At 65.3% G+C, this 27,201-nt stretch overlaps 1 protein-coding gene across 4 annotated transcripts in view; it reads right to left on the minus strand.

The window, feature by feature from the left end:
* The window catches only part of NFIC (nuclear factor I C), a 40,455-nt gene extending 14,766 nt beyond the window's left edge, over positions 1–25,689 (minus strand). For 2 of the 4 annotated variants that reach the window (XM_036399316.2, XM_036399315.2), the window contains exons 1-2: positions 23,000–23,244; positions 6,437–6,968 (exon numbers count right to left, since the gene is read on the minus strand). In XM_036399316.2, coding sequence (XP_036255209.1) covers positions 6,437–6,968; positions 23,000–23,029 — 562 coding nt within the window. In that variant the 5' untranslated portion in view covers positions 23,030–23,244. Of the gene's footprint in view, positions 1–6,436; positions 6,969–22,999; positions 23,246–25,243 lie in introns of those variants that run through there. The other 2 variants (XM_036399313.2, XM_036399312.2) reach the window with 2 other exon arrangements.
* Positions 25,690–27,201: the final 1,512 nt, after the last annotated feature.

The following is a 27,201-nucleotide window of genomic DNA, read 5'->3' on the forward strand; positions in this document are numbered from 1 at the left end:
AAATCCTGGCTGAGCCGGGCCGGCCGGCGCGCCGGGGCGCGGGACCCCCCCCCCCTCCCGCTCCTCGCCGCGCTCCCCGCCATGCCCGGAGCGCTGCGGGGCCGCGGGGTGAGGCGGCTCCGCTGGGCCTTGGCCACCAGCGCTGCGGGGGCGGCAGCTCCTCCTCCCCCTGCCGAGCGGAGCCCCGGGGAGGTCCTGGCCGGAGGCATCCCCCGAGGTGGCGGGGCGGTGGCGGGGGGGACGGACGCGCCCCGCTGCCACGTACGCCGGCCGCGGCCAGCTGGCCCGGGCGGGAGCCTGGGAGGCGCGAGCACGTTGGCCGGCGGCTGCGAGCGAGCGGCGCTGGGAGAGAGCGGGTTTGTCCTCGGCCGACCCCGGCCGGCACGGGGAGATGGCAGCGGCCGGGGGGAACCCCCCCAGGAGGGCGGCGCGGCCTCCCCCTCGCTCAGCCCTGCCAGGCCTGGGCTCCATCCAGGGCTGCCGGCGTCCGCGGAGGCGAGCGGGGACAGATGGCAGCGGGGAAAGGCATGGGGAGAGCGGGACAGACAAAGAGAAGGCTGAGCCCCCCCTTTCCTGGGACTCTTCCCTGCGGGGTGCTGGCATCCAGCCCCCGCGCCCTGGGCTGGGGGTACCTGGGGGCGCAGCTGCAGGGAGGGGGTGGGAGAGAGGACAGACGGATGGGAGAGGGAGAGGAGAGAAAGGTAGGGAGGGAGGGAGAAAGGAAGGAAGAAATTAAGGTGGAGAGAAAGGGAAAGGAAAAGGGACAGGGACAGGGAAATATGCTGCCACTATCTTGCTGCCCCAGCAATTCCAGCCCCGTGGCAGAGCCCCACAGCACAGCCAGCGTCCCCCTCGAGTCCGATGTGCCCCCAACATGGCCCCTCCGATGCTCCCCCAAAAGCAGCCCCTGCATCACCATTACGCAGGGCTGAGGCAGCAGTTTTCGAGTCCTTCCCCAGGACTGGCCAAGACCCCGGTGCAGAGGCCAGTGTGACAGGGACCGTCCCCGTGCCCCAACTGGCAGTGCCAACCGTGATCGGGGGTCTAGGAGCACACAGGGGGCTTGCTGGCGTCTGTTCCCCCCCTCCCGCGGCCACGGGCGGGAGGGAGCACCATGGGCATCTGCCGCCCCAGCTGTCCTTTGCCAGCGCAGCACGAAGCCGGGCACCCGGCCAGGATGGCAACTGCGGCCCCGGGGAGGGCACGGCGCTTGCCAGCGCGGGGGGACGGCGGGTGGCGAGGGCGGGGGACGGCAGGTGCTCGTGAGAGGAGCTCGCTCATCTTTTATTCATCGGGTGCCTAACGGTGCGCGGAACCGCTCTGGCCCCTTGTCCCCTCGGGCGGCACAGGACATGGCACCCCGTGCCAGGTGCCCGGCAGGCACCGCTCACGCTGCCGGGGCCGGCGGGCCGAGCACGGCCCCGCTCGCTTCGGCAGTGACGCGAGGCCGGGGCTGGCAGCGGGCACTGCGGGGAAGCCGTCCGGCTCCGGCACGCCGCCGGCTCGGCGCACTGCGGGAGAGCCGGGGAAGCCCTGACCTCCCCAAGGTCGCCGGCACATCGATCCGGAGAGCTCGAGCACATGGAAACCGCCCCGGCCGTGCCAGCGCCAGGCTCGCAGCGGGGCCGGGCTCGGGAGCAGCGGCACCCCCGGGCAGTGACGCTGCAGAAGACGGGGGTGGCGGGGGGGGGTGGAAGCCTGGGGAGCCCCCTCCCATCCCGCTGCTGCAGCACACAGCCGTGGGGGCAGGAACCCAGCCCCTGCGGATTCTCTGCTGTCTCGTACCCTCGTGCACTTTCCCGGGGGGGGTCTCCTCCTGGACTTGCTGGGCTCTGCCTACCCCGTTCCCCTCAACCCCGGCCTCCCTGGCTGTTTGGCTGGGAGCAGAGATACCGGGAACAGGGGGAGGGTTTGCTCGCGTTCATCTGTGTGCTGGGGGGGGTTCTCCAGCCAGCCTGCCCGCCGGTGCCCAGCTCTGCGAATGACAGATCCCAAATATTGTGAACCCCATCAATCTTCTCATGACCCTGGCGATAAATATTTGCGCGGGGGCTGGCGGAGCGGCGGTGCCCGGGGAAACGCCTGCCCCTCCATCTGGAGGGGCTGAGCAGACGCTTGGCACGGCCGGCCTGGCACGGCCGCAGCGCGCCTGGGACGAGAGCCCTGGCACGGGCTCCCCGGCAGATTGGTGCCATCTGCCTCGCGCCGCACCCAGCGGTGAGGCTGGTGGGGGGAGATAAGGGGCTGCCAGGCGGTGGGAGATGCAGATGCTGGCACAGCGCGGGGGTCCCTGCCTCCCCCCAGGTGCTGTCCTCTGGCGGCGGCACGGCCGGGGCTGCCAGGAGCTCGATGCCACCCTGGGGCCCACGGCCTGTTTGCCCTGGGCACCCATCTGCTCCCACCCCGCTCGGCCTGGGGGCTCAGCCGAGGGGCACTGCCGGGAAAAGCTCACTGCAGGGCAGAGCCTGAACCCCCTACCCCCTGAGCATGACGGCTGGTGAGGGGGGTGCAGAGAACCTCAGAGGGTGTGAGGGGCCAGCACAGCCCCTGCTCTGCCTCTCCCCGGCTCTGGGAGCCTGGGTGGGGTCCAAGGATGGGGGCTACCAGCATGGGGATACAAGGATGAATAGATGGGGCTGCAGGGATGGAGGCACCGTGGTGAGGGCGCAGCAAGGGAGCCCATGGAGGTGGGGAGCACTGGTGGGAGGTGCAGGGAGGGGGGCACTCTCCCCCCCCCCCCCCCCAGCCTGGCTGCTGCCGACAGGAGCTGCTGGGAGGAATCTCTCCGTAATGCTCCGAAGGTCCTGGCACCATCGGCTGGGGAGATTGATTACCATTTTACTGCAATGCTTTTGACTTTCACCAGCGACCTCCGAGCTCCCCCAGCCCCCCCGCCCCCCCCGCCGCCACCCAGCTCTGGGCTGCAGCGCCGTCCCCTCCCCCACTGCGGTGTGCACAGCCCAGCCCTCACCCAGCCCCGCACTCATCCCGCACCCATCCTGCATCCAGCCCTGCTCCCATGCTGCATCCAGCCCTGCTCCCATGCTGCATCCAGCCCTGCTCCCATCCTGCATCCAGACCTGCTCCCATCCCGCATCCAGGATGGATCCAGCCCTGCTCCCATCCCGCATCCAGGATGGATCCAGCCCTGCTCCCATCCCGCATCCATCCAGCCCTGCTCCCATCCTGCCCCAAAGGCGCCGGAGGTGCTGCTCGCAGGGCTGGGTGCAGGATGGGAGCAGGGCCGGTGCTGCTCTGGGACGACCCAGCCGCCCGGCACTCCCTGCACCCCACGGCCAGCCCCGGGGCCAGCAGGGCTGGGACGGGACCTCCCCGCAGCCTGGCACAGGTCCTGCCTCAGTTTGCCCACCCGGGGGCACGGAAAGCCGAGCACAGGGGGAAGAGCCGAGGGGCAGAGCTCGCCTTTGACATGGGCTCGGGGGGGCCGTCCGGGCGCTCAGCCCCTGCCAAGGCTGCCCCAGACCGCGGGTGGGGAGCGCAGGGCCGGGGGCTCCTCCATCCCCCCCTCCCAGGCGTTGCCAGAGCAGCGGCTGGGAAATTGTGCTGACACCGGCAAAACCGGGCGGCGGGGGCGGGGGAGCGCGGGCGCACGTGCTCGGGCTGATAACGGAGCTGCGGGGGCTGCGGGGAGCCCGGAGCGCCCGGCCGGGGGGGCTCTGTGCGGGACAGACCCTCCCAGCCCCCTGCCTGTGAGGCTGGGGATGCTGCGGGCGGCGCGGGGGAGCGGGCAGGCAGGAGAGGGCAGGAGCGGGCAGGCAGAGGGAGCGGGGAGGAGGGAGGAGGCAGAATCAGGCAGGAGGGGGCAGGAAGGAGGGAAGATGCAGAATCAGGCAGGAGGGGGCAGGTAAGAACGGGCAGTGTGCCGGGCAGGAGCAGGTAGGAGGGAGCAGGAGGGCAGCATGTCAGGCAGGGAGAAGCTCCCTGAGCCCACCAGGCTGTGGTACAGTAATCCCCAGCACCCCTCGAGGGCTGTCAGCAGCCTGGCCATGCCATGCAGGGTCCCATAGATGTGGTGGCTTCTTCCCTGCCTCAGTTTCCCCACCAAGGTGGGAGGCCAGAGACCCCTCCCATCAGCCACAGCCTGACAGAACATGCCCACCGTGGGCAGGGACCAGGCCATGCCGAGCACCCAGCACCCTGCAGCACCCCAGGGGTCCCACGCTATTGCTCCTGGCCCATGCTGGTCCCCCTTAACCAGGGCCAGAGCGACCTTAACAGTGAAAGTGAGAGGCTGCCAGGCCTTATCAGAGAGTATTTACAGCCGCTGTGTTCCCAATTAGACAGTCAGGTGACTGCGGCTGCTGGGGACCCAGACACCGGGGTCAAGGTCGCCGGTGGAGGGGCGGGGGGTGGGAGAGGGGCAGCCACCTCCTGGGAACAGCAGCTGGACACGGCATGGCCAGAGAGGCACACCAGGTGGCAGTGGGGACCCCGTTGCAGAGGCTGTGGGGGTTCTGGTCCATGCCTTCAGCTTGGCCACTGTAGGGCTCCCAGTCCAGCATCAGGGTGCTCCCAGTTCAGCCTAGTCCAGGGTACTCCAGCCCAGTGTGATGCTGCACCTCCAGCTGAGCCAGCACAGGGTGCCCCCAGTCCAGCCCAGTGCGCAGCAGCCCCATCCCAGTGAGTACAGGGTGCCCCCAATTACAGCGTGCAGCAGCCCAGCCCAGCCCAGCACGGCCACGTCTCAGCCCAGCACAGCACACCCCACTCCCTGTCTGGGTGCACAGGACACCCCCAGCCCCCAGGCTGCACCCTGGGCCCCCATTCCCAGCAGAGCACCCACCCTTCCCAGTGCCCCGTTGGGTCCCTTGGTGCCACGGAGCGGGCGAGTCACGTGCATGGGCACGGGTCCTGGCAGCACACGTGCTCACACGCTGGGGGCATGGCTGGGCGGGCGGGTCCCGGCTGCACACGTGTGTGCAACCACAGATGTGCCCCACGCCAGCCCAGGGTCCCACCTGATTCCCGCCTGGAGGCTGTGCCCCATTTTTCCCCAAAGCCACGAGGGCCTGGCAGTCCTGCCAAACCCCTTCCCTGGGTAGTGGGGGAGGTCACATGCCTGCCCTGCCTCAGTTTCCCCAGTGACACCCAGCATATCCTACGGATGGCTGGGCAGAGCGTGTGCCCACCATGATTCACAACACTGGCACCTGATTCGCTGGCACTGCCAGCACCACAGTGGCCTCTGTGGTGTCACTGTCTGTCCCTGGGCTGTGGCCAGTACCAGGCAAAGAGCCACAGCCCCACGTTCCCCCTACCGTGGTGCTGATGAGGCTGGGCTCACAGGGCTGGGGGACATCACCTCGTGCTGTAGGCATGGGCAGGAGCTGCTGCCAGGAAGGGACCAATATCCTGCCACCCCCACACACCTGGGTAGCCTGGCCTGGCCAGCGGTGGCCACAAGACCCTTGATCACCCCTAAGGCTGCAAGTCACAGACCCTCCTGTATGTGAACCAACCCTGTGCAATAGCCCAGCCCAGCCCTCAGCTGGGATCACACAGCAGGTCCCCTGGCTCTTCACACAGCTGGGGGTGCTGGCGGATGCAGAGTGAGTGGGGCACCCCAGCTGCTGGCAGGGTGTCTGTGCCAGCATGTCACCAGCTGGGGACAACAAACCTGCTCAGGTAAAATCCCTGCTTCTGAGCTTCCCCCTCCCAGCATGTGGGGAGGTGACGTGAGCTGGTGGAGAGGACAATGGCTCAGGGACCCAAACTGAGAGAAAGAGCTGCTGCCTGTGCTGCACTCTGTGACTCAGTTTCCCCCTTTGAGAGCAGCTTTGACCCTCCTTGCTGCAATGAAAGCAGCCAGTTCTCCCAGCAAGTCCATGGCACTCCCAGGCAGTTGAAGGGCCAGGACCAGTACCCACAGCAGGAGCTGCCCCTACCAACGTTATTGCTGTGCCCTCCCCAGCCAGCCTCACTGCCATGTCCCTTGAGAACAAGGCATCGAGGGGTTGGCACCATAGTCCATGGCAAATGGGCACTGCTGGACCTCTTCCAGCTCCAGCCCTTGGGGATGCACCAGGAACAGGCTGCCCCTTCCCTGCCCAGGCTGCCCATCCACTCCTCTCAGCTAGGCACAGGATGTGGGGTTAGCTCTGGGTTTAACCCCCAAAACTCCATGCTGGGAATGCCCAGAGGCAGCAGCATCCTCGGGGACCTTTGTGTGCTGCTCCTGGGCAGCTGGGATCAGCCCTGGCTGGGGAAGAGGGGCCAGGGTGGGGGGCACCCACCCGAGAAGCAGTTTGGAGAGGGAAGCACTGCAAGGTCTGCAATGGGAAAGGTGTTTGGGAGCAGTGTCCCCAGCTGGAGACGGGGATGGGACAGATGGGGAGGGACAGCTAAAGCAAACCCCCCAGAGGTGGCCATGGCAGAGCACAGCCAGGCTCTGCCCTGCAGGCACACGAGCACCCACCTCTCTCACGGACGAAGTAGGCCAGGTAGAGGTCGAGCTCCTTGACGGAGACGCTGATGTGGTGGGGCTGGACACAGAGGATGGGGTTGGTGCACTGGCCCGACTTGACCAGGCGCTCGCCGTCGGTGCTCTCCAGCGGGATCCCTTTGAAGAGGATGACCATGACCAGGTCCAGCCGCCACACCTTGTCCGCCTGCCGCAGGCAGTCGATGCGGCGCATCTTGCCCTTCTGGTCGGGGTTGGAGAGGACGCAGCACGAGGGCTTCTTGCCCGTGATGGAGAGCACGAAGTCCTCGCGGCACTCGGGCCGGATGTCCTTGCGCAGCTTGGCCAGGAGGCGCGAGGCCCATTTCTGCTTCACCTCCGGCTTCTCGCTCAGCAGCTCGTCCTTCACCGCCCTCTCCTCATCCTTCGTCATCCTCTTCTCATGCTTCTTGAAGTACTTGCGCTTGCGGGCCTGCAGGTTGAACCAGGTGTAGGCAAAGGCCCTGACGTGGGGGAGCAGCGCCTCGATGAAGGGGTGGAACTCATCCTGTGGGAGCAGAGGGACAGGGGGTCACTCCTGGCTGAGTCCCTCCAAGCTCCCTCCCGAGGTGGCTGTGGAGCCCTGGGGACCTGCCAGGCTCATTCCCACTGGGCTGCATTCCAGTGCAACCAGAAGAAAAAGCTGTGGCAGAGGCACACATGCCCACCAGGGTCAGGGATCCTCTCACCACTCAGCGAGGTTTTCCCCATTCCAGCAGACCTCCATAAATCCCACCGGCTGCAATTTTCCCGAGCCAACAACCTGCAGGGATTGGCTGGGCAATACAGGAGCCAGTGCCACAAAGAGACAGGCTCCTGCACAAGGCTGGCCACCTCAGCAGCACCCAGACCCTCTCCCCTTTGCAGGATCTGCTCCCACCAGGTGCAGAAATCCCACCTGAAATCCCAGCTGACACTGTGCCCACCGGAGCCGCTGGGCGGGCGTCAGGCGCTGCCAGACCACAACACCCCAGTGCCGGGTCCCCCATGCCTGCAGCATGCCGGGTGCTCCCACTCGAGCTCTGGCTGCCTTGGACCTCTCCACTCCCTCTGGACCAGTGAGAAACTCCCCCAGTTTGCCCCAGTTGCAGCCAGCCCGGCGGCTGGCGCCTGGCCCGGCACACAAGACGTGCTCTGACTGCCTTTTTCCATTTGGTGAGCGCTGCTGGATGAGTCCAGCCCCAAAAAGAAAACAAGGAAAATGCATCCCCATCCCTGGCCCCTCCTTCCCGCATCCCATTTTTTTTTCCAATTTGGAAAATCAGTGCTTCCTGGCTGGGGGCCCACAACCCCACCATGGGATGGAAAGGTGTTGGGAGCCTTCCTGGTGAGGAGCAGCACAGCTTGGAAAGCAGCAGGCAGAGGGTTGAACATCCCTGTGTGTAGCCAGGGCAGCACCAAGCTGGTCCCCAAGGGCAGGATTTGACCCTTGGGGTCCCTCATGACTGTGGGGAGGAGGAGAAGAAGGAAGGGGCTCAGCTGGATTCCTGCCAGGGCTGAGAGGGGGGTGGCTGGGGACAACTGCCACTGCCATGCCACAGGGACATGCCTGGGGAGGGTGCCAAGGGCAAGTGCTGCTCTGAGGTGAGGAGGTGGCCACGGGCAGGAGCTGGGAAAGGACAGAGCTGTGGCTGTGGGATGGGGTGAGCACTCCAGATCTAGCCCCACTCATCCCAGAGCAGCGATGCCATTCCCTGGCTGAAGCAGCTGTGTCCCAGAGTGACCCTGCCTGGAGGGAACAATGTCCCCTGAAACAGGCTCCCAGCAAGGATTGGCCCCATACAGACCCTGCTACTCCCATTTGTTCTCAAGTCCAGCACAGATCCCATTAACCCTAAATCTGCTCTCCCAGCACAAACCCTGACAACAGCAAGCGTGGGTGTCCCCTGAACCAGTGACCCCTGCACAGACCCTGCTGTGACCTGGCACAGACATCCCAGTGCAGACCCCATTGTCCCTGAACCCAGCACAGACACCAGTAACTGCCAGCCCCAACCCCCAGCGCAACCCCACTAACCCCCAAAAGTCCCTGCACACACAGATCCTTCCTCATGAGACAGACCCTGCCACCTCTGGGCCTGCCCCTCTCTGGACAAAGAGCTGTAGGCCCACAGGTGTCCCTGCCATGCCCAACAAGGGACAGGGGACTGTCCCCTCACTGGGGAGCCCATTGTGCCCACAGGGACCCAAATCTGCAGGCAAACCCATGCTAACCCTGGGGACCCCTGCCCAGGGGACTCATCCTGCCAGAGGAACCCTCTTTGCCTGGAGGACCCGACTCTGCCTGGGGAACCTGTCCCCACCGGCTGCTCCCGGGGCCACCACAGGATCTGGTTCCCTCTTCCCTCCCCAGAAGCAGCCGCTAATTCAGTGCAGCTGGGCAAGGGCTGGGCATGTGTCTTAAATCAGGGAAGAAGGTCAAAGAAAAGTAAGACAGGAGCCGAAAAAAGCAGCAGTGAGTTCCAAAAACAATACTTGGCCGGGGCGGTGGGCGGCTGATCTTCCTTGGTGGCCGGTTATTCAGACGAGCCCGACAAATTGCTGCCATCCCCTGGCCCCGCCACCCTCCCCAGGCAGCCGGCGGCAGGGCTGGCCGCAGGGCCGGGGGGACACCGCGCCATTGTCCCCATCCCTGCTCTCCCACTTGGGGAGCGCCACCCCGGCACCTCTGCAGGGAAGCGCGGCCGGAACCAGGTTATCCGGGCTGGGCTGGGTGAGGCAGCACCCTCGGGTGCTGTGGGGGCCGGGGGCTGCTCTGCCTCGGCACGGCAGCAGCAAACCCCAGGTTCTGTGCCCCCCCTCACCGTGCCGAGAATTTACAGTTCTCGCTTGGACCCACAACTAAGACCCTCCAAAAACCCCTTCTGCGTGCAGAAGCCCCCGCAGCCCTCGGTGCCCCCGAAGCCGTGGGAGCCCCCCCGCCCTGGCCGGGATTAGGGCAGGCCGGGAGCTGCACCCAAAGCCAATCAGCCCCTCGCCAACTTTCCCTCCCGCCCGGCTTAACCCGCGCCGCGATGCCGCCGTTAAGCGGCTTTAGCAGGGCAGGCGAGGGCGGCTGGGGGGCATCAGGACACGCACAGGGAGACGAACGGCGGCTGCGGGGACACGCTAAAGGACGGGGGGACCGTCCCCACCGTGCGGGCAGCGAGCCCTGCAGCCGGGCACACCGTCCCGGCTGGCACCGGCCCGCTTCACACCGGATCCACTGGGGAAGGCAGAGGCAGGGATGCGCTGTCTGTCTGTCCGTCCCAGTCCCAGATTCCCACCGGGTTCCCCCAGCCCAGTAGCCCGAGCGCCGGCAAAAGACTGGTTAAGTGTTTCTCCTGCTGTTTTTCCTTTGCGGGGCTGGGAAGCAGAGACGTGCTGCAATACCCCAGACGAGGCTGCTCCCGGGGCATTTCCGGATGGGAATCTGGCAGCAGAGCCTGCGCTTGGGCCTCATCCAACCCAGGCTTGTAAAGCCCTGCAACCCAGGCAGGAGCACGCCTGCGCCGGGCGCTGCCGGCCCCGCTCCGGGCCCCCCTGCACCCCCTTTCCAGGGGCTGCAGGAGCGCTGGCTTCTCATGCCAGGTGCTGTGAGGGGAAACTGAGGCACGGGTCAAGTCCGGCTCTGTCTTGCGGTGGAGCGGGGAGAGGAAGGAGGGATACTCTGTGTGGAGCTGGGCATGCCATGGAGGATTAACTCCTCCGCAGCCCAGGGTTTGGCAGCGCCAGGGATCGGGAAGGGGCACAGCCGAGGCGCTGCCTCTCCCCGTGCTTCTGCCGCCGGCTCGGCAGCACCGGGGGACACTCCGGGGACAGGGGGGATGCTCCGTGCCACGCAGGGACACGGCTGCTGGCACGGGCACCGCGGCATGGGCTGGCCACCCTCCGAGCATCCTCCGCTCCAGCGCCTTGTCCAAACAGGTCGGGCTCAGTGAAACAGCCTGAATTTTCCAATGAAAAAAAAAAAAAAAACCAACACGTTTCCTCAGGAAATTCCCGAGCAGTTTTCACGGGGGAGGCGCTGGGGTGAGGGGCGGAGGAGGAGGAGCGGGACGGGAGGGGTCAGACACCTCGGCAGTTGGTTTTGCTCTCCCACCAGCACGGCCTCAGCTGCGGGGAGGAGCGGGACGCTCCATCCGCACCGCGGGCAGGGAGAGACGCGGGACAGCCTCGCTGCGTGGCGGCCCTGCAGGGACCACACAGGGTTCTCTCCATGCAAGGATGCTCAGCCGCCCCTCCAGCAGCCGCACGCCTCCGAACCGCTGCCGGCTCCCACGGCCGCCGCTCCTGCCAGGTCCCCGCGGCCCTGCGAGCCCGGGCAGGGGCTGGCAAGTCGGGCCCCCATGGGAAGCCTTGGCGTGGTGGCAGGGGGGGATGCGACTACAGAGGTTCCGGTAATCCTGAAAATCCCGGTACCTTAAAAGGGCACAGCGGGGACTTGCTTTCTCCTCACCAGAGCCCACAGATGCCCTTAGCACGGACCGGAGCCTCCGGTAGCCGCTTATAACTGTTCGCCGAAGCGGCCCTGGGTAATGAGTTAACCTGGTAATGAGACCTGTTGCCGAGACAGATGCAAATGATTGGGAAGTGCTCATTAGAGGGGATGGAAGGAGGCACTTAGGCCCTGAAAGGCACCCAGCCCTTCCCGGGGCCGCCCTGCACCCTATTAGAGCCCATTTTGCAATAATTGCTCCAGAGGAGGAAATCTATTTGGATTCATCATAAAGTATTTATTAACAAGAGCTTATTCATAATTTTTGCTGCTCGCCGGTGTGGCGCGGCCGGGCGTCCCGGCCTGCTCTGCATCGGAACGCGTTTCCCCGGCCCGGGAGAGAGAGAGAGAGCGGCAGTGCTGGGGCGGGGCAGCGAGGGGGCACGGGGGCACCTGGGGCACCAGCACGACACAGCTGCCCGTGGGGCAGAACACTCTGTTACAGCCACGTTCTCCCCTCGCTCCTGTCTGACCCAGCCCCTCACTTGCAAAACCCCTCCTGCAGCCCACGCTGGGGCACAGAGCCTCGGTGCCCAGGGCACCTGGCTGGCACCACCGGCACAGGTGGAGGTGAAGGCAGGACACTGTGCAGCCTCCTCGCAGTTTCTCTCTCCGGATCCTGCGGTTTATTTCCCCCCAGAGCCAAGAGCATCCCCCAGCCAACACCCACACACGGCTGGGGGCTGTGGGTGGGCTGGACTGTTCCCACTACGGGTTCTGGTGGAAGGGTGAGCACAACTGGGGCAGAGAGGGGCTCCCAGCCCTCATTTGCTGCCGCGATGCTCAGCCCCGCTCAGGATCAGCCCAGCAGCGGGGGGTGGGCTCGTACAGCCCCTGGTGCTCCGCACTCACCCCAGGAGCACGGTGACCACGCACCCCTCACTGAGCCGCCCCGGGGTCCCCACACCTGGCGCTGCCCAAAACCGCCCGCCTGGCCTGTGAGCCCCCCGGAGCAGTCGGGTCCCGCCGCCCCCGGGCCGGGCCGGTGCCCACCTGCCCGCGCCTACGTGCCGGGGCGGGAGCGGTGCCGGCGCTCGCCCTCGCAGGTGCTGCGGCTGCGAGCGGGGGCGCGGGGAGCGCGCCGAGGCCGCGGGTCACAGGAGGCCGCGGCGGCACAGAACCTGCCAGTTGCTTTGGAAAACATCAGGAAGAAAAGCAGCTCTCTTGGCAGCCCCGGGCTCCGGTGCCAGCGCTGCCTGGGCCCCCGCCAGCCAGCACAGCCCGCCCCGCAGACGGCAGCCGGGGGTGGCCCAGGTGGGATGGAGCCGGAGGGGGCTCACGGTACGTGCCCCGACACCGTGCCCAGCACCGCCTCTGGTCTGCCTGCGTGCACCCCCACCCCAGCAACAACTGGCACTGCCGGTCCCCGGGTTTCCTGAATGCGCCCCAAACTGGGGAGCAGCGTGCCCAGCATGCAGGGAGGGGTACGGATGCCCCAGGGATGTACCCGGTGGCAACACGGCTAGCACTGGGTGGTGGAGGGGCCAGGAGGGTTCTGCTGAGGGAGACTCGATAGTGTGAGAGCCCAAAGCCACTCGCTGCCTTCCTGGAGACTCACTTGGACTTCCCAGGTGCCTCAGTTTCCCCAGGTGCCGTCTCTGAGCGTCCCCTTTGGCGTTTGGGAGCCGACGGCTCAGCCACTTTCCCAGGGTGACCCCACCTGCCCCCAGGGTGAGGCGCTGCCTTTCCAAAAATAAGGAAACTGAGGCATGTCACCTGCCAGGCCAGCCCACAGAAGAGGCAGGATGCGACGGTGACTGCTGAGCCCTGGGAGAAGTCTGGAAGCAGCACTGGGGGACCCAGCCCATGGCCACGGAGATGTCCCCTCGTCCTGGGAAGAATCTCGTGCTAGCAGCACCAGAGCCACGTGGCTTCCCAGCCGAAACCCCCCCGGGGCTCCAAGGAAGGGAAATGTTTTATGGAACTGGAAAAAAAAAAGAGCTTTGCCAACGGGTCCTGGTGCTGCTGGCTCCTCCGCCCTGCCCTGCATCAGCGTGGGGCCCTGGGGGTGCCCTGTCCCCCCATCCCTGCTCCTGGCACACAGTGGGGGCTGCAGTGTCCGAGACCCAGCGCTTTGCCCATCCCAGACCCCAGGGTCAGCCTGGGAGCTGCCAGGATGTGACCCGGGAGTGGAATTTGTTCCCAGGAGCACAGAGGGAAACTGAGGCAGGAGATGTGTTGGGGCTGGCAGCACTCTGTTCACTCTGGGGAGGGGGCACCACCAGAAAGGGTCCCTCCAGCCCCCCCATGCTGGGCCCAGGGCTCTGAGCCCGGCTTTAGCCCCTGACGCAGGAGGTTTTATTTCCCTCCCACCATATTTTTAGCCCTGCCTGCTTTGTCCTGGCCTTTCCGAGGGGGATTAATCGTGCACCATTAAAGGTGTGGGGGTGCAGAGAGGTGTCCCCAGCTCCCTCCTGGGGGTGCTGCTGGGGAGGTTGGTGCTGGGGGTATCTCTGCACCCCATGATGGGCAGTGCTGTGATGGGTTTGTGGGGCTCACTCTGCTGCAAATCCAATCCCTGGAGCAAGTCCGTGGTTAAAAATAGCCCTGGCCTTTTGCCGCGGCATCGGTGACCTCGCAGGAGGATCGGCCACGCCGGCACCCTGGAGGTGAAGAGTTCATGGCTCCCCCACCGCCCCAGCGCCTTTGCTGTGCCATGGATGTGCCAAAGGCTCAGCCCCTCCTCCAGCATCTCATCGGCTCCCTGGGTGCTCGGGACAACCTGCCAGGACCCTCCACAGAGAGAGGAGAAACTGAGGCACGAGGTGGTGCCTGGAGATCAAAGGGGCCGGGCGTGTCCCCAGAGGGTCAGCTCCGAGCCTGGCCAGACCCTGCACGCCGAGCACTGAAGGACGGGACTGGTTCAAGGGGTGGAAGGGGAATGTTCATCTGCTTTCGGCAGCTCAGCAGAGCCTTCCTGGGCAGATTCAAAGGCTGAGCCCGGCTGGGTCCTATTTCGGGAGGGTTTTGGACGCCTCCCAAGTGACAGAAGTGGGTGGGGGCTGACCTGCACAAAGGGACTCTGTTCGGGACTGGGCTCGGCGGTGCCCGGTGCGGGGGCCGGTGGCTGTGGCCGGTCCCCTTGGCCCCCCCGTGATGGGCCAGCAGCCCGGGCTGGGCAGGGGCGAGCGCCCTCCTCCCGTGCCGGGTGCCGGTGCCCACCTGGATGTAAACTGAGGCGCGGGGCGGGACTGCCCTTGCTCGCGGGTGCTGCTGTAACCGCTAAGTGACACTGCCATACCGCGGAGACGGCCGTGCCAACCTGCCTCGTGACGTGGGCTCCAACAGCCACCCGCCCTGGGCTACTTGCCCAGGCTGGCCCCGAGCCATCCTCTAGGGGAGTCCAAGGTCCTGCCGTGGGGTCGGCGCTTTGGGAGCCAATCCCCCTGTCACAACTCCACGAGGGAACAGGAAAAACCCCCGGACAGGCCGGATCCCAGCGGCTCCGTGCCACCACAGGGCACACTGGGGTACCAGCACCACTGGCCCTGGGACTGGGAGCCCTCCTGCATCACCTCACCCTGCCCCCACTGGCCACCTCGGGGCCTGGGGGCTCCAGAGAGCTCCAGGGCCGCGGTGCCAGCACCGAGCCGAGCACATTGTCACCGTGCCTGCCAGCAGGGCTGTGAGCGCCCCCGGGCACCGGCAGCAGAGAGCTGGGATGGGGCCTGAGTCCTCACCAAGGTCATGCTGGGCAAGCTCCCGTCCCTGTCCCCACATGGGACACAGCAGTTGTGGCTCGGCCCCGGCTGCCGCTGGTGACTCCTCTCTCCAACCAATTCCCCACCGCAAGGCGAGGAAGCTGCTGAGCGCGTCCCGGTTCCCTCCGGCGGTACCTCAGGATGCGATGCAGTCATCGTTAATGCATCTGGACTCATTTATGGGGATGAGAAAATGTTTCCAGGTTTCCCACAAAGTCCCATTAAGATCCCAGTCCCACTCTATTTTTAGTACCCTCATCAACAACGCCTTTCCCAGCCACCCCGGCGCTCCGGAGCCCCATGGGGCTGGCGGGGGCACCCTGGGCACACACCTGCCTGGCTCTGTGGGGAGCTGAGCTGCACCCAGACCGGGCAAATGGAGGGGGCAAACCCTGGCCCTGCCCTCCTGACCCAGCAGCTTTGCACCCATGGGTGTACCCTGGGGGTGGGGGTGCCCCAGCCTGGCATTTGCCTGGGAGCACAGAAAGAAAGAAACACAGTGGGAAGCAACAGGAAAAGCCACCCCAGGTCATAGCGTCGGCTGCAGGACCCCAATCACCACGGAGGATGGAGAGCGGCTGGGTCTGAGCATCGCTGCAGGTGTAGGGTCACGCCCTGCAGCACCAGATTGTCACCTGGCGATGGCCAGTGGCTGTCCCAGCCAACCCGTCCCTCAGCAACCCCCGGCGCCCTGGCAGCGTCTCCTCCCAGGCAGCGGGTGCCCACAGGGCTCTCGGTGCAGCTGGCAAGGGCGCCTGGATCCTGCCCTCGGCTCTGCGCCCTCCCGGGCTATCTATAGCCATGACCTCAGCGGGAACCGGGGCAGGACCCGGCCGCGCATCGTCCCTTCTTGGCAGGGCCACCGCCTCAGCCCCCACCCGGCACAGAACTGCCGCCAAGCCGAGGCTTTTATCCCGTACGTTCGCTAATCCGGCGGGATTCGATGTCAGGGGCTGCCCACGGGAGGCTCACAAAGGCCGTTTCCAGGGGTGCCCAGCCAAGCGATGGAGAACGCCAGGCGGGAAGGGCAGACGGCGGTGCTGGGTGTCACCGCGTTGGGTGACAGGCTCTGACCCCGGGGCTGGACGGGAGGGAATGTGTGTGACCCGCCCGCGAAGAGGTCGAGCACGGGACGTCCTTGCGTAGGCAGGGGTGACATGAGGACACCCCGCAGCTGCGCCCCGCAGGCGTCGGGGTCACAGCCTCCCGCAGAGCCGGGGGTCGTGGGGAGGACCTGCTCGCTCTGCGCCGGCTGCCCCGGGGGAAGCGGGAAAGGGGTGGCCCAGAGGAGGGGAAATTCCCCAGCTTTTTTCTCCAACAAACTCCTTGGCTTGTGCAATTAGAGAAATTTGTTTAACAAACTCCCGGGGGAGCGGAGCGGGAAGGTGGGGTGGCGCGCGGCCAGGGCGCTGCTCACACAGGCCCGCGCCCTCCCCGCCTGCGCCTTTGATCAGCAGCGCACGGCGCAGGGGGACGGGAGCCCTTCCCCGATGTGCCACGGAAATGCCCCGGACCCTGCGGACACGCTGCCCGCGGCAATCCTTTGCCACGTGTCCCCTCAGCTGCTGCCTCGCAGCCCCCTCCGCTCATCACCCCCATTGCCATCTCCCTCGGGCTCGCCGGGGTGGCACGACCCTGGCACCGTGCCACGCTCAGCCTCCAAGCTCGCGGCCGCAGGTGCGCACACGTGTGTGCCCCGCTGTGCCCGCGCCCAGCGCAGGCTCCGGGCGCGCACCCGCCCGCTCGCTCCCGCTCTCTTTCTCATGCGATGCCATTTCCATCAAAAACTCTTTACTCGGCACTTTTCCCCTCATTGGTATTCACGCCGCGCTCTCGCTGTCCTGGCGCACAGGTTACTAAAGGAGATTTTGCGGCGCAGCGTGGCGGGGGTCACATTTCAGCCTGCGCCGTCTCGCTTTCCCAAATCGCTGGGCAGCAGCCAGGGACGGCGGGAGGGGGTGCAGGATCCGGCACATCACAGCTCCCGCCAGGCAACCGTGGGACCGAGCGGCCTCGTCGCCTGTGGCAGCGGGGCGAGGCGGGCTGGCGGCGGCGGCTCTGCAGCACACGGTGATGGGTGGCTCCCTGGGGACAGCCAGCAGGTCACCGGCGCTCGCCGTCCTCCCGGCAGCCCCACGTGCCTGTGCAATGTGGGAGCACCTGGAAAAGGGCGTCTGAGCAGAGAGGGGGGGCACGCACTTGGCGTTGCCATGACTCATCAGCACCCAGATGAGCCCTGGGTGACATCCACCGTGAGACTGTACCCCAGAATGACATCCTGGGTGTGGGGGGAGCAGTGGTGCCTCTCTTTTTCAGGGCTGGTTTGGAGAAAGGGGAAATGTCTGGGTGGAAAATCAACATTTCTCTCGTATGGGCTTTTTTTTTTTCCTTTGAAAGCAAAAATATTTCTTGGTTTTTCGTGATCAGAAACATGTTGGGGGTTTTTTTGGACAACAGCCGGTCAAATACCATTTCCCCGTGAAGGGAATGCAGGGGCCCTTTGCAAGGAGAGCGAAAACCTTCTTAAAAAACAAAGTAAAACCCTCCGTTTAAAAAAAAATCCACCCGGCTATGGACTTGAATAAGCTCCCAGGGAAGAGGGGTCAGCAGGAGGGCTGGATCCCGGCGTTCCCGTGCCAGGCAGTGCTGCTGGAGTGGTGCTGGTGGTGGGGAGGGCAACGTCCACGGCAGGCAGCCCAAAGCCCAGACCTGGGGATTTCACCCAAAACGCTGCCCAGCGCTGGCTGCCGGCCGGGGAAGGAGGATTAATGCGCTTTTAGAGCGGTGGTGAGTTAACGGAGAAATCAATCCTTGGCAGTGGCTGGCCCCAGGTCCCCCAGCGCGTGAGCGCTGCCGCACCTGAGCCACGGGATCCTTTCCCAGCTCCTCTCCAGGACTTGGGAAGCTCCGGGTCTTGGCGGCCGGCGCAGGGCGCTGGGTCCCGGCCAAGCTGGCACAGAGCGCCCGGCCGCGGGGGATGCCTGCCCAGGGCCGACGTGACGGACGGCGAGCTCAGCCGCCCGCCCGGGTGCGAGCCAGGCCCGGGATGCCCCGGGGTACCCTGTGCATCCCCTCCCTGCAGCTGGCACGTCCCAGGGGTCTGCATACCCCCCTCGAGGGTGAGATCTCAGAGTGTCTGGCTGCCAGGGCAGGGAGGGAGGCTGAGCTCAGGCTTTTGCCTGCACCAATTTGTGCAGGCAATCCAAAAGCATCTTGGTACCGAAAATCCATGAGGATTTGGTGCTGGGTGAAGCTTTGCCCCACTCAGACTCAGCCCCAGCAGCAGCCCTCAGCCATGCCGTGTGGACGTCACCAGTGATGCCACATGATCCTGGCAGGGCTCGGCACCCACTGATGCCCTGGCTGCTCCCATCGCCTTCGCCACCCTGCCTCGACCTGCCCGGCACACCCCAAGGTGCTGTGGGAGAAATCCTCTCCTCATGGGTCCCTGAGGAGCACATCCCCAGCACCCCAGGGCCCTGCCTGCACTTCCCAGCTTGGGTGCAAGGACTGCTGGGGACAGCAGCCCCCCCAGCCCCCTCCCACGGGCAGCCAGCCCCCTCGGAGATGCTCTGTGCTGGCACTGCCATCCCTGCGCCGAGGAGCCACAGCACGGCCGGGGGTGGCAGGCAGCGTGCCAGCTTCACAGGGAGGGATTTTACCTCCCCAACAACTCTCCTTTTTCCTCTCCAGTGAGGGACTCTGGGGATGCTCCCCACCACTGTCCCCATCCCCATCCTGCCACCAAGGGCTTGGCTTGTGGCTAGAACAGGTGCAGGCACAACGACAGTGATGGGGGGAAAATGGGCACCCCTTGGTCTGCAGGGACGTGTCCAGGGGCCAGGCACTGGGATGGCTGGCACGGCACCATCGGGCAAGGAAGGTGGGTGAGCAGACAGGGCAAGCTGTCCCTGTCCCTGGGGCCATTCCCAGAGAGCCCTGCCTGGCAGGGACCTGCCTCCACCACCTCCAAAGACAGGACACACAGACCCTCCCTTTCCCCAGGAGTACCAAATCCCTATTCAGGCCCTCCCCACCATGCCCAGCCCGGGGTCGGGACAGATCCCTCGGTGCCACCGTGGCAGCTCTCCCCCAGGCCCCTGAGCTCCCCTTTCCAGGGCTGCCCAGGGCTCCTCGGGGAGCCGCCTTTCTCTCTCTTTGCTGTGCCCTGATAAGGGCTAGCTGGGCCAGCCTTTGCCATGGTTCCTCTGCCCGGCGAGCCTTGCCACGCCAGCACTGCCTTGGCCACACCGTCCCCGCCACAGCCACCCCTGCAAGGGGGGAACACCGCCGGGTCCAAACAGGATCAGGCTGCTGGCATCCATGCACAGCCCTGCCAGGCTCAGGGGAATAGAAAAGGGAGCTATTGCCAGTTGCTCCAAGAGCTCCGGGCAGGGCTCTGGGCTCTGGCAGCTGGGCTTTGTTCAGCAGTCTGCAAAGGCGTGCGCACACCCGCAGCGCTGGGCACGCGCTGGGATCGCTCCCTGCCCCGGCACAGAGGGAACTGTGGGCATGAGGGGCCTGAACCACGGTCAGGGAGGGAACCGTGGGCAGGGCGAAGCTGCCCAGGGAAGGGAGAAATCGGCAGGTACCTGGAAAAAGGGCGGCTGATTTACTGCACGAGGCCCCAGACAAGTTCAAGGTGATGAGGGGGAGAGCGGCACAGCGTGAGCGCCGGCCAGCAGCCCCTCACGCAGCTGCCTTTATCCCCTCCCTGCCCGTGTGCCCTCCGACCCAGCATCAGAACACAGGATCTGTTTTTCCCGGGTGAGGATTTAAGCTGGGATCGGGCAGGAGCAGCGGGGCAGGGCTCGCCAGGGCAGGCGGGCACGGCGGGCGCCGCGGGGAAAGCGAGGATCTCCCGAAGGTTGCATTTAAAGAACAGCCTCATTGTTTTTCCCAAACAATACTCAGCAGATGGGAGAATTGAAAGTGTGTTGCAACCTTCCCTCTCTTCCCCCGCCATGCCCGGCTTGCTGCTCCCATCCTTTGGCAGCCGATCTGAGCTCCCGGCTGGAAACCAGTTCTCCGGAGCTACTGGTGGAGGGGGTGAGCACCGGTGCTGAAAAGCCCCGGCGCTTTCGGGAAGGGGGCTTGCCAAAGGATGCCCCACGAGATGTGCCCAGCAGGCAGCTCCCTGCTCCAGCCACATGCCTGCAGCAGTGGTGGCAGCCCAGGGATGTGTGGAGCCCAGCCGTGGCCGGGGAGAGGTGGGATCCCCTCGGATGCCTGGAGATGTGGCTGTGACCGTGCCACGTGGCTGCAATGCTTCTGGCAGCCCAGCTCCACCCCCCAGGCCCGGAGCTGTGCCCGTTTGCTGGTACCAAGGTTTGTGCCAGGCCAGCTTAGCCAGGCACTCCCCGGTGCCCCTCAGATCCCGAGCCACTGACTGTGGCACGCACGGGGCTCAGTGCCTGGGCACTGGCTCTCGGTCAGGCAGTGCGGGTGCATCGCCTCTGCCATCCCAAAATCAGCTCTGCACCCCTGGCATGGAGCCTGGCAGAGGGAAGAGTCTGACCAGACCCTGCTGGGATGCCCAGCTTCCAACATTGTGGCGGCCTTGGAGGACGGCGCCCATCTCACTTCATTCCCATCCTGCAGGAACCAGGGTGGGGAGCTGGGGGTGTGCTGGGGGCACTGCCAGGTACCAGGCATGAGCCAGAGGCGTAGGAGCATCGCCAGTCACAAAATTCGCAATATTCCCCCACAAGAAGTATCCCAAATGTCCCCCAGTGCGGATCCAGGAGCCAAGGATAACTGTTACCACTTTGGAAATCCCTTTGGCTTCTCGGGAGCAGCTCCCAGGGGACACACGTGCAGGTCCCTGGCAGGTGCTCAGCTCCGGGGTTATTTTGGGGCCTGGGCAGCCGGACACCCCCGGCCCCCGCCCCGCTCCCCGTGGGCAGGGTGAGGCCTCGTGCGTGGCGGCGGTTCCGGCGCTGCTTCCCTGCTAATCTCGGCAGTTCCCTCTTGGCTTCCCGGCCTGGCCCCGAGCAGGGACAGAGGTGAGCTGCGGAAGCGGGAGGAAGTCCCCAAGCAGGGACACAGAGCTGGGAGGGCACAGAGCCACCCCCCAGCCTGACGGGAGCTACGGCCGAGGCCGCGGCCAGGAGCGTGTCCCGGGCTATCAGCCCTTTGCCAGGGCTATTTTGGTGCCGCTGGGCTCCCCAGCTCGGGCCCGTTCCGGCCGGGAATGTCGCCTGCGGGGTCCCGCGGTGCCAGGGCCGTGCCGGGCTCCAGGGGCTGGCGGTGCTGCTGGCGGGGAGATGCGCAAAGGCCAAGGCAGGGCGGCTCCCGCGCACGTTCCAATGTATCCACATCACCATCCGCAGCTCCCGAGCCCGGGCGAGCCTGCCCGCCGCGCGGGTGGGATGGGAACGGGAACGGGAATGGGAATGGCTGGGCTGGAGCTGGGGACGAGGGCTGGCCCCAGCCGAGCCGGGCTCGATCGGAGCTGAGCCTGTGTCGGGCTGAGGGGAAAGACACAAGGAGCCTGCCCCGTGCCCGGGCAGTGGGAAAAACCAGGTCCCCTCCGCCGGCCAGAGGAGAGCTGGGAACAGCGCGGGTTTGTGAGGAGAAAGGCTCCGGCCGGCCCCGGCCCGGCCAGCGACCGCACGGCTTCCCACACCACACCAGCACTGTGAGCTGGCAACAACGGGCGCTGCCAACCCAGCACCAGCTGGAGACTCGGAGGGTTGGGACCCCTGAGAGGGATGGAGTCAGGGTGGGAAAGGCGGGATGGCTGGGAAAGGGGAAAAAAAAAGAAAGAAAAAAAATGGGAATAAAAGAAAAAAGAAAAGAGAAAAAGCAAGCAAGAAAGCAAGCAAGAAAGAAAAAGAGCAAGAGAAAAATTAAAAAGAAAAATTAGAAGGTAAAAAAAGAAAAAGTACAAATAAAAAATAGAAAGAGAAAAAGAAAGAAAAAGAGTTAAAAAAAAAAAGAAGAAAAGAGAAAGGAAGAAAGAGAAGTAAATAAGCCAGATTGAGGTGTGACCCTTGCCAAGTCAACCACACAACAGGGAGCACCACCTCAGGGTCATCTGAGCAGCCCTGGCACTGCCCACCCTGGCCGTGTCCTCACCAGCCTCACGCTGCGGCCGGGGGGAGCCGGGGCCGGACCCCGCGCTGCCCCCGCACCCCAGCGGGCCACGAGGGGACCCCCGGACCCCCCGGACCCCCGTGGGCAGCGCAGCCCGAGCCCCGAGGCAGCCCCGCAGCCCCGTGCCGAGGGAGGGGGGCGGACAGGGCAGGGCAGGGGGTCCTGCAGCAGCAGCCCCCCCTCCCCTGCCCTCCCCCCCAGAGCAGAGCCCGGGGGGGCAGCACGAGGCCGGGCCCCGAGCGGGCAGCGGCTGCCAGCAGGGAACAGGTTACGAGGCAGAGAAAGCTGCCTGCTCAATAATTAAATAAATACCAGCGATCAATAAGCACGATGCAAAGGCAGAGCCGCAGTGGTCGCGCCGTGGGCAGGGGGGGTTCCTGGGTGTCCCCCCCGCTCCTGGGGGGCTGCAGGGACGCCCCGCTCGGAGGCACCGCGGGCCCAGCACGGCCGCCCTGCCGCGTGCCACCGGACCCCGGCGTGGCCTGGGTGACATCAGCGTCCCCACGCACGGCTGGGGCTGCCCCTCGCCACCCTGACGGGGGCTGGCATCGCCCCTCGCCTGGCACAGCGCGGGGTGCCCCCGCATCCTGCCGTGCCCGGCCCCCCTGCCCTGGCGGCGCAGCGTGGCACGGCCGGGCGCGCGTTGGCCCAAAGTCGGAGGGTTCTGCACGAAACGCCCGTGCCCCCCCCACCCCCTGCACCCCACCATGTGCAGCCAGGCTGGGGGGAGGGAAGGAAAAAGTTTCACGCTACGCAAGAGGCGGCACGGCCGAGCCCGAGGCTGCAGCCCCGACCCCCCCCCGGGCTCCCCGAGCCCACCGGGGACCCCCCGCACCCCACGGAGCCCCCCCTGGCCCCCAGAGCCCGCGGCTTCCCCGCACCACCCACCTCTGGGCGCAGCGACCAAAAAATAAAACCCAAACCACAACGCAATCTTCCAACCCCCCCACGCCCCAAGTGAAAGTGAAGGCTGAAAAAACCCAAAAAGCACCAGAAACACCATAAAAAAAACCTGCAAAAGGCGAGGGAGGGGGACAGGAGGGGAACGCGGCTCCTCTGAGCAGCCCTGCACGGCCCCAACCCGCCTTTCTCTGTTATGATTATTTTTAGGGAGGGAGGTGTTGCATTTTCTTGGGTTTTCTTTTTTTTTTTCTTTTTTCTTTTCTTTTTTTTTTTTTTTTTTGTATTGCAACTGCTAAAGTCTGTTGCGGCGAAAGGAGCAAATTCGGGGGGGGGGGGGGACGCGGGGGGGGTCCCGGTTACCTGGGTCAGGCAGAGAGGAGACGAATACATCCCGAGCCGTGCTGGGAAAGTGCCTAATTGCAGGGCTGAGACTCGAGGCGTAAAAGTTACTGAGTCATTTCGGAGGCTGGAGCAGTCCGGGCGTTTTTTCTCTCTCTCTCCTCCGGAGCGGCTCTGCGGGGCCCGGGGGGGGGCAGCCGGGCACGGGGGGGCGGCCCCGCGGGAGGGGGGGCCGAGGAGGAAATAAAAAGATTCCAACTTCCACCCCCCGCCAAAAAAACTAAAAAAAAAAAAAAAAAAAAAAGAAACAAAACCAAAACAAACCAACCCTTAAAAAAATTAAAAATAAAAAGCAAAATTATCCCCCCCCCCCAACTTGGAAAATAAAGCGCTTTTTTGTTGTTGTTGTTTGTTTGGGGTTTTGGGGGGGCGGTTTAAAGAGGCAGGAGGGTCATCCTCGCCCCGGGGGGGGGTCGGGGGTCCGCACCCAGCCTGCAGGCACGGGCGGCGGGGAAGTTAGAAGGGAAGCGGCTCCATCCGAGACCCAGGCAGCGGAGAGAGAGAGGAAAGAAAGAATGAGAAAATGAAAAAAAAAAAAAAAAAAGACAAAAAAAAAAAAAAGAGCGAGGAATGAAGTGACGTTATGAAAAAAGCCCATCCCAAAATATTACATCCCATTTAAAGATGTAGGAACCCCCTTTGGCTCGCAGGGCCGAGGCGCTGCGGGGCAGGGGGGGCGGGGGAGGGACGGGGCCCCCGCGGACGGCGAATCCCCCCCTCGGCCCAGCGCGGAGCGCGCCCGCCTTTGCTTGTTTTGGGGGTTTTTATTTTTTAATTTTTTTTTTTTTTTAACTAAACGGAGCCAATCCGGCGATGGGAGAGAAAAAACCCTGCAGATTCATGTGCAACTTCTGAGCAGCGGCCCCGGCGCGGGGGGGGTGGTGGTGGTGGTGTTACTCCCGCACCCAGCCCCGGTGCGGGGGGGCCGCCCCGCGCTGCCCCCGCCGCATCCCGCGGAGACGCTTTTCCCCCCCCGTCCGTGTTATTTAACCACCGGCAGCATCACGGAGCCACGGGGGAAGAAAGCGCCACGGGCAGCCCCGCTTCTCCCCCCGCGTCCCGGGGAGCCCCGCAACCCCCCCCCGCACAAAGAGAGCGGGAGGTGAAAAAAGCGGAGCCTGCGCCCGGCAAACTCCAAAGCGCAAGTTTTCGCTCCGCAACCCCCCGGCCCCGGCCGATCGCGGGCGCTAATGACGCTAATTAGAGAGCGCGCGGGGAGCGCCACGGGCGGAACACAAAGGGGATCCCCGGGCACCTCCCGGCCCGGGGGGGCCGCGCCCCGCTCCCCTCCCGCACCGGGGGTCGCCCGTCCTTCAGGGACCCTGACCCGCAGCGCGGCCGCTCCCGGCGCGGGGCCGCGGCTCCAGCGCTGCTTCTTTCCCCCCCAAAATAAGAAAACCGCTTTTTTTTGCCTTTTTTTTTTTTTTTTTTCCCTCTGCGGGGATGAGCTCCCGCAGCGCCTCTTCCCGCACAACTAATTTCCACTCTCAACTTCTGCCGACCCCCGCGGCCCATCCCGGCCCGGGGTTGGGGTTCGCCCCGCACCCTCCCCCCCGCAGGGACATCCCCGTCCCCGCGGGATGCGGCGGCTCCGCGCAAACTTGGCCGGGCGGGCCCGGTCGCCGCATCCTCGCGGGGCGGCTCGGGCCGCGCCGCCGCGCTCCCCCCGTGGCCTGGCAGGAGGAGAAGCGGGAGAATCCCCGCACAGCGGGGCCGGGGGCAATTTTTATTCTCACACCGAGCACGGTGATTCCCTTCTCCCACCCCAGTACGGGCAGGGCGGCCCCGCGCAGCGCGGACTTGAGCGCGACCCTCCCGGGCGTCACTTCCAAGTTCAAGTCGGTGCGGCTGGCGGCCTCTCCGCCCCTTTTTTAGCGGCCATTTTCAGCTCCATCCAGTCCTCCGCTGGCTGCGGAGCTCCCCCCGCGCCGCGCCGCGACCTCCCCGCCGGGCGGCTCCCGCCGCCGCCTCCGCCCCCCGGTACCGCGGGGCGGGTGGGCAGGGGGAGGAGAGACGGCGGCAGCTCCCCCCGCCCGCCCCCGCCGCCCCGCTCCCCCCCGCCCCGACACCGTATTAAACTCGCCCCGCCGCCCCCTCCCCGGCAGCAACTTTTGCTCGTGGGGGCACCCGCAAACACACGCACACGGGGGGGTGAAGGGGAGAGGGGGGAAGTAGAAGAGAAAACGAAAGTGTCATGGGACCTACCATCGCCAAGTGCAATTAACGGGCTCCAAGTTGCTGCGAAGCGCAAAGCAAAGAGGATGGATGGGCTGGTTTGGGATTTTGGTCTAAAACGTGTGTTTTCCACCGCGCCGAAGGAGGAGGAAAAAAAACCGCTGCCCCGCGAAAGAATTAAAAAATTAAAACCCCAATAATAATAATAATAATAATAACAATGATGGCAATTATAGTAAAAGTCCTCCGAGGCCAGCGGCACGGCACAGTGTCCCCCGCGGGCGGTCACCCTCGCTCCGGCTCCGTGGCGCTGCCGGGGGCCATGCTCCGGCCGGGGGGCCGGGCTGCGGGCTGGGGGCGCGGGGCGGCGGTGACGGGCGGCGGGAGCGCGGAGCCCGCGCCGCCCGGCCCGGCCTTGTGCGCTGCGGGGGTGGCGGGGCTGGGGGATGGCGAGGGGGGTGCGATGGGTATTTTTGGAAGGCAAGCAAAAAAAAAAAAAAAAATTTTTTTCTAAAAATTAAAAAAAAAAAAAATTAAAAAAAAATTAAAAATAAAGCCCGGGAGCGGGGCGGGCGGGCGGCGCCTACGGCAGAGCAGCGCGGGCATCCCCCCCGCGCCCCCCCGGCGCAGCCCCACTCCGGCCGGGCACGGCTCCTCCTCGCAGCCCGCAGCGCCCCGGCCCCATCGCCGCCGCCCCCGCCTCCTCCTCCTCCTCTGCCTCCTCCCCTCGCCCGGGGCACCGGCGGCGTTGCGGCGGGGACGCTCCCGGTGCGGGGGCGGGGAGGGAGGAGGAGGAGGAGGGAGAGAAGGAGGTGGAGGAGGAGGAGGAAGGCTCCGGCCCCGCTCGCCCGGCAGCGCGACGGCGGCCCCCGGATGGTGCGGGTAGGTGGCGGGGGCTGCGGCGCGGCCCCCCCGGGCCCGGCTGGCTGCGGGGCCGCCCCTCCGGCCCTGCCCGGCGCGGGGGAGGCGGGGGGGGCGCGGCCCCCGGCGCGGAGCTACCGCAGCGCGGGGAGGAGCCGCGGGCAGCGCTGGGCCCACTGCCCGCCCCCGCCCCGGGCATCCCCCGGGCACCCCCGGCCCCGCTCGGCCCGGGCCGCCCGCTCCCAGCGCGGGCATTCCCCGGGCACGGCCCCGGCTCCGCGCCGCGGACGCTCGCCCTCGCCCTCACCCCGGCACACGGACACCCCCCGTTCCACGGACACAGCCCTGCACCCCCGGTGCGGACACCCCCGGTCACTCCACGCCCCGTGTGTGCCCCCGCCACCCCCAGCCCCGGGTGCGGACACCTGCCCTGCTCACCCTCCCTGCCACCCCCTGTCCCTGGGGGCAGCCACCCCCGGCTGGGTCCCCTCTCGAGCATCCGCCATCCCCTCCAGGGCTCCCCACCCAGGGCTGTCCCGCCACGCTCCCGTGTTCTGTTCCCTTCACCCTTCCCCAGGAACACCCCCGGGTTCCCCCCCGTCTCCCAAGGCTGCTCTGCACCGGGGCTGGGCGGGTCGGGGCTTTGCCCCCTCCCCAGTCCCACTCAAAAGTTGGCATTGCCCCGGGCACTGGGCTTGGTGCGGCTGTGGGGAAGGGCTTGTGGGGGGGGAGAGCGATTCCCTCATTTCTATCGACCCCTTTTGTGTCTGGACCTGGATTTTTAACCCTTGTTATTGAGTAATCCTTTAATCTCTTAATCCTTTCAAATAACCATATTTTTCTATAGGAAGGCAACAAAAATTAGATATTTTTTCAGTTTGCTGAGGGCCGAAGCGTGCATCGTGTGCCTGGATTTTTCGGCACGCTCCGTAGTCCTGAACAAACAGGAACATAATCTCCATCTGCCTTGAGCTCAAATGGTTTCAGTGTGATAAATAATATGCTAAATAATTTATTGTATATTTTAAAAATAAAATTAAAGCAAACTACTCAGTCATTTCACTAGTTTTTATTCCATAATTTTCCCCTCTTTTATATATATATATATATATTTAAATTTTTTTTAG

The sequence above is a fragment of the Molothrus ater genome, chromosome 26 (genome assembly GCF_012460135.2).
Source record: "Molothrus ater isolate BHLD 08-10-18 breed brown headed cowbird chromosome 26, BPBGC_Mater_1.1, whole genome shotgun sequence".
In the NCBI taxonomy this organism is placed as follows: domain Eukaryota; kingdom Metazoa; phylum Chordata; class Aves; order Passeriformes; family Icteridae; genus Molothrus; species Molothrus ater.